Here is a 12492-nt window from a genome sequence, read left to right as displayed (position 1 = left end):
CAGTGGAGACAATTTGGCAGCGTCTGTCTCACACCGATGGTGCTGTCGGTGCTTCTGGTTCTCAAAATTAAAGGTTCCCCGCGGAGTTTCCCACCTCTCCAAGAGTTATGGAGCTGTTTTGTTTATCTTGAGGACACACATGCGTGTGCACGTGAGTGACACCAATGTTTCACACTTTGCCACTGATCAACAGGTGGCGGTTACAGCAGAGATATGCTGCAATGTGCCAGTAAAGGGAAAGTAGAAGGCCGCAAGCTGGTAAATGATGCTGGAATGGATATTTGGGAGGGGTGGGAGAGGGACGCTCAGTTTTGCTGTGCTGTGATTGGTCGTTGTGTCATCAGTTTTCCATGTGGGTAGTTAACACAAAACTTTATGGTTTATAAACTCTTATATGACTCATATATGTTTAGTTGGTAAAAAATCTGGAGGCTTTACCGGGGCAGGAGAGTTATGGAAAAATAAAGTGCACTTGTATAGCGCCTTTATAGTCATCCGACCACTCAAAGCGCTTTTTACACTACGTCACATTCATCCATTCACACACTGGTGGCCGAGGCTACCATACATGGTGCTGCCTGCTACTCAGTAACCATTCACACACTCTCACACACAGATGGAACAGCCATAGGGAGCAATTTGGGGTTCAATATCTTGCCCAAGGATACTTCCACATGTGGACTGGAGGAGCCAGGGATCGAAGCTCCAATCTTCCAATTAGTGGACTACCTGCTCTACCTCTGAGCCACAGCCATCCCAAGAGGCAACAGGTAAGAAGAGCCTGTTGGATGCTCCACATCCAGGGGTGTGAGCCTTGGGCATGGACCCGGCAGACCTCCCACCTTCCCTCTGGTTCTCCAGCATGTTCCTTGGGCCCTGGTTTGACTCTCACCTGCCTGGCTCTATCCCACAGCCCCAAAACAGCCTCGGGAAAGCCCTGCTGACACAGGCTGTACTCTGCTCCTCCGCAAGAGAACCAGAGGGAGAGCAGGGAGTCGGTGGGGTTGATGCCCACGGCCGAGGGCCCTTTGTCGGCTTTCCTTCAGTGTCCACATACCCCTGGATGTGGAGCTGTGGACTTTTTATGGGAATTCATGCATGCTATGATTTTACGAACATCATCTCTAGTCCACACAGTAGGATCTATAATAATGCGTCCCTCCCATCTCTCAGGACCATCCATTCTAGCATCAAGTCCTGTAAATAGATATATAAACAATGCTAGATTTAAATAACTGAGGATCAACTTTACAAACATTTTATGAGTAGGAAAATACACACAGCACATTTTTTGTATCCCTAACAAAAACACACTGAGTTTTGATGAGTGACACTGAATCAAAGCATAACTTCTGTTTACAAGAAAACTCCACGGGGCTCCTTAAAGACCTAATTTCACATATCGTTGCCTCAGTGTAGCTCTTGAAAAGACTGTTTTACAGTAAAATAATCGCTTTTTTGCTTTGCTAAAGAGAACAATAACGTTGCAGGTCATTTTTCCATTGTGCTGTCAGTCTTTTAAACATCTACCATTACTAGAAACTCAGACTTTTGTTCTGTAGCTCTGAAAAAATCAACAGTCTCTTCATGTTTCACCATCAGAAAATGTACAATTCATGGCATCAGTGATATAAACTCAACACAGTTTCTAATGAGCGAACGTGTTTCTAAATTCAAACAGGTCTGTTGTGTTTCTGTAGCAGTAAGTGCACTGATATTGGCATTTATCATGTATGTTCAGAAGTGTGCTGTTATGTCTTCAGTGCATTCTGTCTCTGTACCTAGTTCAGCTTGCACCTCCTGCTGCTCGCTCTCGCCTCTTCGACTCACACCCAGCAAATTCCCGTCCTTCGCCACCGGAGCGTTTAGACCAGGCCACAGAAAACCACCACGACCTGTGGGATGAAGACATGGACAGAGAAAGAGAGAGAGGAAAAGAAAAATATATATCACATCTGTCTGCTTGTATGTGTAGAACTGAAAGAGCATCACAGCATTAATTTGAACTGAGCGCCATATTTGGTTTGCAAACATCTAACAAATACATTTAAGGCATTTCTTATAAGCTTTCCACTTTAAAAGACAGATGAGTGGGGATCTTTAAAGATAAACTGCAGATATTTAGTTAAAGTGAAAGCAGAGGAGAGGAGAGACGGGCTGACACGACTGTGACACAGACTGAATGAAGACTGATAGTGCCTCTTTAAAGAAAAGTGAAAACAGGAGAAAGAGGACAGACAGAGTGAATGAAGGGTAATTCCTCTCCCTAGTAGAGCGGTGTAATTATTAACTTTAACTAATGAATATTCTAGTGTGTCATGTCCATCAGTGCTGCAGCACACAACTTAACAGAAAAGACAGAAACAAATGCACCACAAATGAATGTCTCACCTTCTCCAATGATCTGTCCTTTGTTCAGGTCTCGCTTCACTTTACGTTTGGTTCTCTTCCCTCGGCCCTTCCTGGCTCCTGCACCTGACTCCGCCATCACGCCTTTCCACAACTGCTCAGCCGTCACTGTAAACACACAATACAATTACTTCATCAGCAAGCAGTGCTGTAGCTTAGCTCTCAGCTCAAACAAAGGGCATCAAAGAACTGAAAAACTACAGAGAAGAATGATTTATAAAGTCAAACTGCACATTCACAACAATCGGCAACATCAGGGGCTAAAAAATTAGTCTAACGCAGACGTGCCGATGACTGCAGTTCCTCTAATGGCCACTTGAGGCTGGCTCCAAGAGTGTGTCCCCCATGTTAAACAGCTCAACTTTACAGCAGAAACAGATATGTTTACAGCCAAAACGGTTTTGGTCTCTATACCTAATTTCCCCGTTCATGACAACTATATGTAGGGTGGATTTTTACATTACTCACTCACTTTCTTTTCATTAAATAATACATGATTAAGGGTGTGGCCGCTCTGAGCGACAGGTTATCTGGGGATATCGTCCTCGGGCTCTCATTCAGATCCACCCCTCGCTCCTCCACAGCTTCACCCTCTCGTTCAAATGTTCTTCTTGCTCCAAAAATCCAAGATAGCGCCATGATAACTTCGTCCATTATTTTTCACACAGTCCAGGATTCATAACCAGACTTAGTAAAGCAGAAATGTTTATCTGTATCATGATTTTACCTTTTACAATATCGTAAAACTTCAATTAATATCCTGAGCTATTATTTGCTTTAGTCACTGAAACCACAGCCTTTCACACAACACTGATAATAAGCAAAGATTTTACAGACAAAAATTTAAACCACTATGAATATTACTTGTTTAATAATCAGGCTTGAGATAATATAACAATTATGAATCACTATTTTGCTCTAGCTCCGACAGACAGAGCATCAGAGAGAGAGATAATTACGGCACCTGGCATACTGACACAACACCACTTTATCCTGTTAAAACAATACTCATAACTTGGACTAATTTTTATAACAAACCCTTTTGATTCCTTTGATCTGAAGACCCTTACAGACTAAAGGAATACGAATAAATTACAGGTTAATCGAGGAATTGACACATAATATGAGGTAGCCAACAACCTGGTTTTAGACATATGAAAAAAAACAGACGTTCATTTGTTTTACAGTAAATGTGCCATTTTTTTTAATTTTAACGTCAATAAATCACAGCCACATAATCCTAATTACTGCAGAGCTGCAATAATAAATAAATCAGTTGATCAATTTTATACATTTATGTTTCATTTTGCAACTTTGACTTTGTTTAAATTGTTTTTCAAGAAAACACTCACTGCTTTCCTTGGTCGTACATTATACCAGACATAATATTTTTGGGTTTTGGATCGCTGGTTGGACAAAACAAGACCTTTAAAGGCATCACCTTGCTCTCTGTCATATTGTTATTGACAATTTTTATCTTTTCAACAAACAATTCATTGACTTAAGGAGAAAATAATCAGCAGATTAAGCGACAACGACAATAATCGTGAGTTGTTGCCCTAAATTACTTAAATTAAATGAGATCTATGACACAAGAGTGGCAGCTGCTTATTTGCTAAATTTGTCATTTTGTACATTCTTGTAAAGAGAGGGATTTTTTTTTTTTTTTTTAAATTCCCATTACAAATCTCAAAAATTCGACTAGACTAATGTCATCAGGATGTCTGTTTCTCAGCTGCTACACCTTCACATGAGTGAGTTTAGCTCCACTCTTTAAGCCAGAACACTCCACAGTCCAACTTCCTATGAATGTGATTCCTGAGGCATAATGCAGCTGAATTTAGGTGTCCCATTAAAGCCAGCTGGTCTGAGGATGTATGGACTCTGGGGGCTGTAAAGGCCAGGAATAAAGATGTCCAACAGGTGACATATGGGATAGCCTTGGGACTGTAATTAAAATACAATAAACTCTTAGTGTTTGCAAAGGCCCAGCACCTAAAGTGGATCTACAGTACAGCAGGCTCACTTTAGGACCTGCAGTATATCCACAGATTAAGACGCCGCACATCAGTAAAAAAAAACACACTGCACAATAAAAGTAAATTGAGACAACAAAAACTCTGCTGAGTGTAAATATTTAAAGACTCTTGGTGGTGAAATATGAGCTCAGATACAGAGTCAATTAAAAAGTGACAGGTTGTTGGTGTTTGAAATGTGTGTTTGTGTGTGTTTGTGTGTGAGTGAGACATGTTGACAGACACAAAGCATCAAATTGTCTGAGAAACAGCGAGGCAGTGACTGTAAATGAATAAGACAGAAAACAGAGGAGTTAGGGACAGACTGAGAAAACAAGGGAGAGAGAGAGAGACAGAATGTATGACAGCTCCATAAATGCCCATTTAAAAGACTGTCATCAAACTGACATGTTGTCCAAACAAGCTCTGCTCACATGCACCTGCATCTGCTGATGAGAAAATCATCCAACAAAACCTACACGGCCAGCAGAATGTGGACACCCTGACAGCACGTCCTTATGTGGCTGTTGAACGTTTCATTTCAAAACAATGGAAATGAATACGCTGCTGTAACAGCCTCCGCTCCTTCTGTGAAGACTCTGCTCCAGATTTAGGAACCTGGCTCCCATTCGGCCACAAGAGCTTTCGTGAGGTCAGGCACTGATATCGGGTGATAAGGTCTGACTTACGGTCGTGGTCTAGTTGATCATAAAGCTGTCTGATGGGGTCAGGACTCTGTGCGGGCCGGAAAAGTTCTTCCAAACCAGACTGGAAAAACTATTTTATTACAGACCTGGCTTCGTCCATGTGGGCATTGTCATTTTGAACCAAAAACCAAGCCAATTTGCTCAGGTTTCAGAGGGTTAAGATTTTCTTTCAGTGAAACTAAAGCTTCTAGCCAAAACCATGAACAACAGCCTCAGGTTGAAAGTATGCAAAACTTGTCACGCACACACACAATTCAGGCCGGCATTCTCCACCACCCTTCTGCTGTCTGCAGGTTACCATTTTCAAATTCCCCTTTGCTACAGGGAGCTGCAACAACCTCGAAGCTAACAACCACACATCCTGAAAATGGCAGGTCTTGAAGACCTGGATTGTGCAATAAGACACGCCTGCTTTGACCTCTCAATGAACTGTTGTAAAGCTCTACAACAAATTAAACAACTTGTGAACGCAGCTCAGAAAAGCCCCACGCCATGTAGCAGGACTCTCATGCCTGATGTTGATCCATTTTCGGAACTATAGTCAGGCTTCACCTCGAGGGCACCAATTATAAAATAATGTTTGCAGGGTTTTTTAATCCGTAAAAGTTGAATCACACAGTCGACATACGGCTGTTACCGTTTATTGTGAAGTTTTCTTTTGCGGAGACATGTCATTGACAGTGCTCTTCTCCACAAGTGCAAATGTTCCACCAAAATAAGCTCCATCCAGTTAGTCAGTACGTTCACATGCATGCAGTAGTCGAGCTAAGCTCATAGTTTGGCTAATCAGTCAAGTCGGACTTCTCGTTTTGTCTGAGTATACATGCAGAAGAGAAAACGGAATTGCTGACCAAGTACGTCTGACTCTGCCTCGATAGGTGGTGCCGTGTCCTGTTTAATATAGTGCGTATTGAACTAGTTCTGGTTGACCCGACGAACTTCAAAATGTTTAGCTCCTTTATCTGTCGGAGCATGAATGTAGTTTCCCGGTCACCATGATGTTTGTTTGTTTGTTTTTCCGGGAGTGACTGCACTCTCCTTCATCTTCTGGATGAAAGTCCGCGAAAGAAAAAGTGGTGCATGCGCAGAACGCAGAGTGTGGCTCCAGTCGGACTAAGTGGATACATGCAGCAATAGTTCGGTTTTCAATTAGTCGAGCTACGGATAGTCCAATGTCAGTCGGACTAAGCTGTTTACATGCATTTAAAAGTCCAGTTTCAGTTGGACTAAGCCAAAAACGCACTGACTATTTAACAAGGGCACCATTACTGCATCCTGGGGTTAGCATCACCCAAGATGACGGTTATTGGTTTAAAGAAATACAAACAGGCCTGAGCATTTTCCCCTGTAACAGAACAATAATGTGTTCTTGCTGACCTTTCTCTAAGACTGACGCAGTGCTGTGAAGATAGATCTGGCTAAGTGAGACTATTACAATCAGGAAACACAAAAGAGAAATTTTAAAAAAACAGAGGGGGGATGGAGCAACATTACCTGTGACGGGAAGTTGTGGAATATGGGGAATGATATGGGGTAATCATTTTCATATGAGAAACATACAAAATATGTTTTTGTATCGGCATAAAGAGTGCATTCATGTCAATGTCAAACCAAAACTAATTTTCATGCACTGTGAACTAAACTGGGCCAAATTACTAGAGGAACAACAAAACCATTTTTGCAATAAACGATAAATTGCCAACTGCTTTTCTGTGTCAAGTGACTGTGTAAAATAAAAATGGTTAAAGGATAGTGGGTTTAGGCCATGACTGACCAATTATGATGTTATAGCTACAACGTCATAAACTTACACTTGTTGAAGAAGCTGCCGTGCCTGGTTTGCTGCCATGCTGTCGCAGGGAGCAGGGGGACTACAGGGTTTCTTTGGAGAGAGACAGCTGAGGCTCGGCTCGCCAACTGGGATACCTGAGCGACACCCCCTAATGTACGGAGCGGTGCTGCGCCTGAAAGACAGAGAGAGAGAGAGAGAGAGAGAGAGAGAGAGAGAGAGAGAGAGAGATCAACCAAAGGAGCATGCTGCATTATGTGCATAACACCAAGTAAAAACACAGCTATCAATACACTCATCACAACTGTATTAATATGAAAGCTTTCCCCTTTAATGCCTGATTTGTACTTTGTTTTATTTCCTTTTGTTCTGTTTTTGCGTCTGTACACACTATTTTTCTTGGCTCTTAACATTTTTTTAAATCATTGTAACATTACTCATGTCTTAGTCTTATTTGTTGTCTTATAAGTGCTGTAACAACCGCAAACATCATGCTTGACCAATGTGCTGGTACTTCAATTTAAAAAATATAACGATATATGAAAGGATCAGACTGTTATAACACACACAATGCTGAATTTGACTTTTCATTTAAAAGAATAAAAGATAAGCAGCATGAGCAGCCTCCCAGGTTTCTCCCTTGGCTCCCACATCTTTCTACCCATTAACACAATACAGAAGAGGGAGACAGAGAAAAAAGTAAAGCTTGTTAAAGGTTGATATTTCTCTTAAACAATGTGCTATTGTAGCTTGAAGTGTGCCGAATTAAAGCACAAACTCAACTATAGCATAACTAGTCTTTTATTACCTTTTCAACGCCGTTTACTTTTACTAACAAGCAGGATGACTTTAAATCGACAAAATTTCGAATGAACTTTGGTGACGGAAACACACGCACCGTTTCTAAACTATCTGGGGATCATTTCCTTTTATCTTCAAGGATGACAACGACTTTAATCAACACTGATGTATAACTTACTTTAAAGACTGAAATCTTATTCTTAACTGCATGTAAAACATCCTTCTGACTGCTCTGACATTAACGTTATATTCTAGAGGTGCCTCATTGTGACAGCCCTGCAGCAAATACAGGCTCGTCCCGGGTCAGTAAACACAGCTGACTGTAACCAAACAGTCACTTATAAACATACATAAGGTAAATAAACTCCGATATACACACTGAGCTGTTTAAATGAAGCTGTGAAGGAAGAGAAAGGAGAAATAATTCACCTCCGATGGTGATGCGGAGGGCACAGCACAACCGTATGGACGCCGCCATGTTGGAATTATGAGGGGTCCTTCAAGGGACAACAAGGCGTCTAAACTATGCCTGTTGAAAAATGGTGGAAGATTATAGAAAGACCAAGGTTTTAAATTTTCTTTTTCGTTTGTTATTATTTAAATGTTCACATAGCGTATTATGTAGGCCTATTTTTTTAAATATATTTTTTATGTCTTCTTCTTCTTCTTCGTCTTTTTTGGTAGTACTTTTTGCAGTTTGTGTACCAGTTATTGTTTTGTGTATTATTATAATACTATCACAACAAAGGCTAAAATAAATAATGAACTTTAATTATAAATAACTAAAAAAATATTAATTAATCATTAAATTCTAGAGCATATTTTTAAATAAAAGAATAAAAAAGTGCAACAACATATAATTATAATAATAATTATATATACATATAATTATAATTAACATACATAGAATTAGAATTAATAATAATAATAATAATAATAATAATAATAATAATAATGATAATACTAAAGACGGTGTTAATACAGTAGAGAAAAATATAATCATAAATAACTGACTTTACTTAATAAAAATAATATTTGAGGAATGAAATTTTTAAATTACCCAAAACCAGTGATGTCAACTTTATTGTGACTCTTTGGATTTTGTGAATAAAATATAATAGACTAGACTATTGTGAAAACACAACAAAGCAAATATCCTTCTCATTCTTGACCTCCTCCTCCATCTTCATTAACTTTCTCTTCCTTGTTGCCATTTCCCGTTGAACAAGCACATGGGGGAGGTTTTTGCTTTCTCCCAGACAACCCTTTCTGACAGAAATTGATATTTATATTTAGCCAAAGCACAATTTTTATTCCTAACCTTGAGCAAGAATTCCCTTTCTGTCAGAGAGCCCTCTAGGAAAACTTCTCCCATCTGTAAAACAACACAGAACATCACATCCTGTTCCTCTGTAAAACACTGCTGCTGTTACTGCTGGCACAGTCTGACAGAATAAGAGTCAGGGACACACATCAACATCTGTATTTTTATTGCGTTTACTGTTTTCAGTGCTGTCTCTACTTCATATTGATTCTATTGGTTAGATTTGATTATGTTTATTTATCAAAACTGAGTCATCTTTGCTGCTTTTTAAACTCTGTTTTTAAGCATGATGACTTGCATCATTTTAGAAACATGGTTTGTGAATAATTTCAACAGGAACAATGTTGTGTGCCTCTGATGAGCTCTCAGCTCCAGAAGGAAAACAATCAGAGGAAAAACAAATTTAAGGGATTTTTCCAAGAGGCTGTCTGTTGATTGGCTGCAAATATCAAACTCCACAGAGCCTCAGTTTCCGCCACTTCGCTCCTGATATGAATTATCACATCAAGAGGAGAGGAAACAAGATGATTATAATGTGGAGAAGCTGAGGAGAAGATGCAGCAGAAAGGTGAAGTAGATAAGGCGAGGATAGAGAAAATTAAATCCCATTTACAGATGGTTATAAAATAAGAGAAGAAGTGCATATTAATCATTCACACAGCACGAGTTACTCTGGGAATGGAGAGGAATCTGCTGGGATATTGTGACAGTTAAGAGGAAATATTCAAGCATAGATAAGAACAGCACTGCAGGGCTTATCTGCACTGGTGGGAAGTAACAATTACTATATATTTTCCATTTATTGCTACTTCTACTCCACCATCATAATACAAAAAATGATCCACAAATTACGGTATTCCTCCTCTGGTCTGCCTGTGTCAGCTTCATGTCATGAGGAACGTAAAGTTCCCTGAAACTGAGATATTATCGGAGTATTTCCCACTTAGAGAGTACGCTATTACCATAAATGGGTGATGACTTCACTCTTAAAGATGGAGGAAGACAGTGGTGGTGACATTAATTTCATGAGTAGGACGGAAGAAACCTAAAGCTTGAATAAGTAATGTCATTAATTTTAGAATTATTTTTAATCAGAGAGTAAATGTGTTATTAAAGTTATCTTGTTAATTCATATTTTGAAATGTCTTTGACCTAATGATAATTTTTGTGTGGTTCAAAGGCTGTTTGAGAATACACCACAGTTTAAACATTATTGTGGTAAAGTTTATAAACTAATTTGGCCTGGTAAACGGCAGGAATGTAGGAACGTCCTTTTTATCTAGTAGAACAGTCTGTCATACCTGATTGGCCGCTGTGAAATGCTGCAATAATACAATAATAACCTTCCAATGTCCTCGAATGAGACGATAATAAAGTCCCAGTGTCAGCAAACAAGCACTTCCTGGCCAACATTTGCATTTAGGGCCCATGTGGGTGGTAAAAATGGGCCCTATATTGGATTATCCATGTGTTCCATATTGGCCCTACACTAACTGCCCATGTGGGTGGGTTTGCCAAACACTCACACTTCCCCTCAAAACTGGTCCTAGCCCTTGTTTTTGTGCGTTCCCGTGAAGGGCTAGGGTGTCCCAAACTTTAGGGAAGTGCTTTTCAACCCTTAAAAGCCCCATTTAATTTGAAGGGCTGTGCGATGCACACTTACAAACCCATCTCAACTGAGGGGAAGATAGAATTTCCCAGGTTGCATTGTGAAACTATCCAGCCAGGCGAGTTTTCCAGGAAGATGGCAGCCACCATGAGAAAACCATGGACATTTAAGTGCTATTTTCACAAAGAAGCATGGAAAAATTCCAAAATATGTCGGAATGTGTTATGTTTCTGCATAAGCATTGTTATCTGTAAGCGTTGAGTTAGAATATGAATCCTTGAAAATTGCTAATTCACGATGAAGCCGACATGGATATCTACACAGTTACGTGTGACGTAGGTGAACACGTCTGTTACGCTAATTTGCATGAAGTGGCGTCCCATTCGTAGGTAAAATTCCCTACCCCTCAACACTACCCCTTCGTCATTGAGACGAATCTATCTGACGAGTGCACTTGAAACCAAGGGGTAAGGTTAAAGGAAGAGAATTTGGACACTCACTTTTCTTATTTCTATTAACTTATTTCTATTGTTTTTATCTTCTATTTTATCTATTTATTTTTTTATTCTTGAATGTGTGTATTTTTAATTATGATGCTGTTGTCATGCTGGAGCTGCCAAACTGCGTTTCATTGTTTTTAATAGTGACAATAAATTTTTATTCTATTCTATTCTATTCTAAAATGGGTCACATGTGTTGCCATATCAAACTGCAAACTTTATTAGGCATAAAAAAATACATTTTTACCATAAAACGTGACCAGGTTTTGGACTTCATCCACTTTTGTGTTGGGATCGGCTGCAGACTGACTTGGCAGGCATGGCTGCCATCTTGTTTTTACATGGATTGGTGTATTGTGCTCTTACTACCACTAGACGGCACAAAAAGTGTCCACAAACGAGGACAACAGGTCTGAGTTCAGCAGAATAAAGTGTAAGGTGCAGCAAGCCTAAAATCTATTGCCCTTACATGTGGACGCAGGGTCACAGGAGGTTAAGTGAAATTTAAATGCACAATTTATACTTGTAAAAGAGGATTTCTACTCTTGTCTTGCTACTTTTACTTAAATAAAATACCTAAGAGTAGCCTATTTTTTCCACCACTGATGGTTCACTGTTTGTATTATAAACATTTTTTTGATTAACCCAGGTTGTAATGAACCAACTTGGGGACCATAATAAGCTGAAGGCCCCGCCTCCTATTTTTGTACGTTGAACATGTATTATTTATTGATAACACGTCACTTGTATGTTCATGTATGCATTTGGTTCCCATATAACACAAACATATGCACGTAGCTGTCTCTGAATGTGTGCAGCAGGCCACCAGTCAGCACCTCTCACCTCTGGACATTATCACACGCAGCAGAGTGACTGGAGTTTCTCCACTGTTTGCGTCTCAATTTCACCTTATTCAGGATGATTTCCTCAATATTATAGCCCCTTGTCCCAATACAGTGGAGAGCTGCAATCAAAGAGCTGCTGAAGAAAGGACAGCCACCCAGCTGCGTGACAGCAGGAGGTGGGAGGCGCTGCTGAAAGAATCAATGCCTTTCCTACAGCAACTTTTCTCCAAAATAATTGCCCCATAATGACAGCCTCATGGGTTTTTATGTAAAAGAGTGAGTCACTTTTCTCGGCTTTGTGCAGTCACGAGCGGAGGAGTGAAGAGTGGGAAATATTTTTTGAGGTAAACACTGCTGCTGGAGTTCACTGCTACTCAAGTCAAAGTAGGAGAAGTTGAGCAGCTCACTGAGGAAATGTTGGTGATGCAGTTTGTGCACAGTGTGAGTGGGCTGTCGAGCCAGAGGGGTCAGCTGTTTGTCTGTTACATTGAAC

General features: G+C 40.1%; 1 protein-coding gene across 1 annotated transcript in view; it reads right to left on the bottom strand.

Moving 5' to 3' along the window:
* mrps5 (mitochondrial ribosomal protein S5) overlaps window positions 1-8238 on the bottom strand; it is a 37879-nt gene extending 29641 nt beyond the window's left edge. Inside the window, exons 1-4 of the mRNA XM_050071489.1 lie at window positions 8151-8238; window positions 6943-7095; window positions 2392-2517; window positions 1782-1895 (exon numbers count right to left, since the gene is read on the bottom strand). Of these exons, the coding sequence (XP_049927446.1) occupies window positions 1782-1895; window positions 2392-2517; window positions 6943-7095; window positions 8151-8199 (442 nt within the window). The 5' untranslated portion in view covers window positions 8200-8238. The remainder of the gene's footprint in view (window positions 1-1781; window positions 1896-2391; window positions 2518-6942; window positions 7096-8150) is intronic.
* Window positions 8239-12492: the final 4254 nt, after the last annotated feature.

The sequence above is a fragment of the Epinephelus moara genome, chromosome 19 (assembly GCF_006386435.1).
Source record: "Epinephelus moara isolate mb chromosome 19, YSFRI_EMoa_1.0, whole genome shotgun sequence".
Taxonomy (NCBI): domain Eukaryota; kingdom Metazoa; phylum Chordata; class Actinopteri; order Perciformes; family Serranidae; genus Epinephelus; species Epinephelus moara.
The sequence above is the reverse complement of the archived record's forward strand: the minus strand, read 5'-3'. Positions and strand labels throughout refer to the sequence as shown.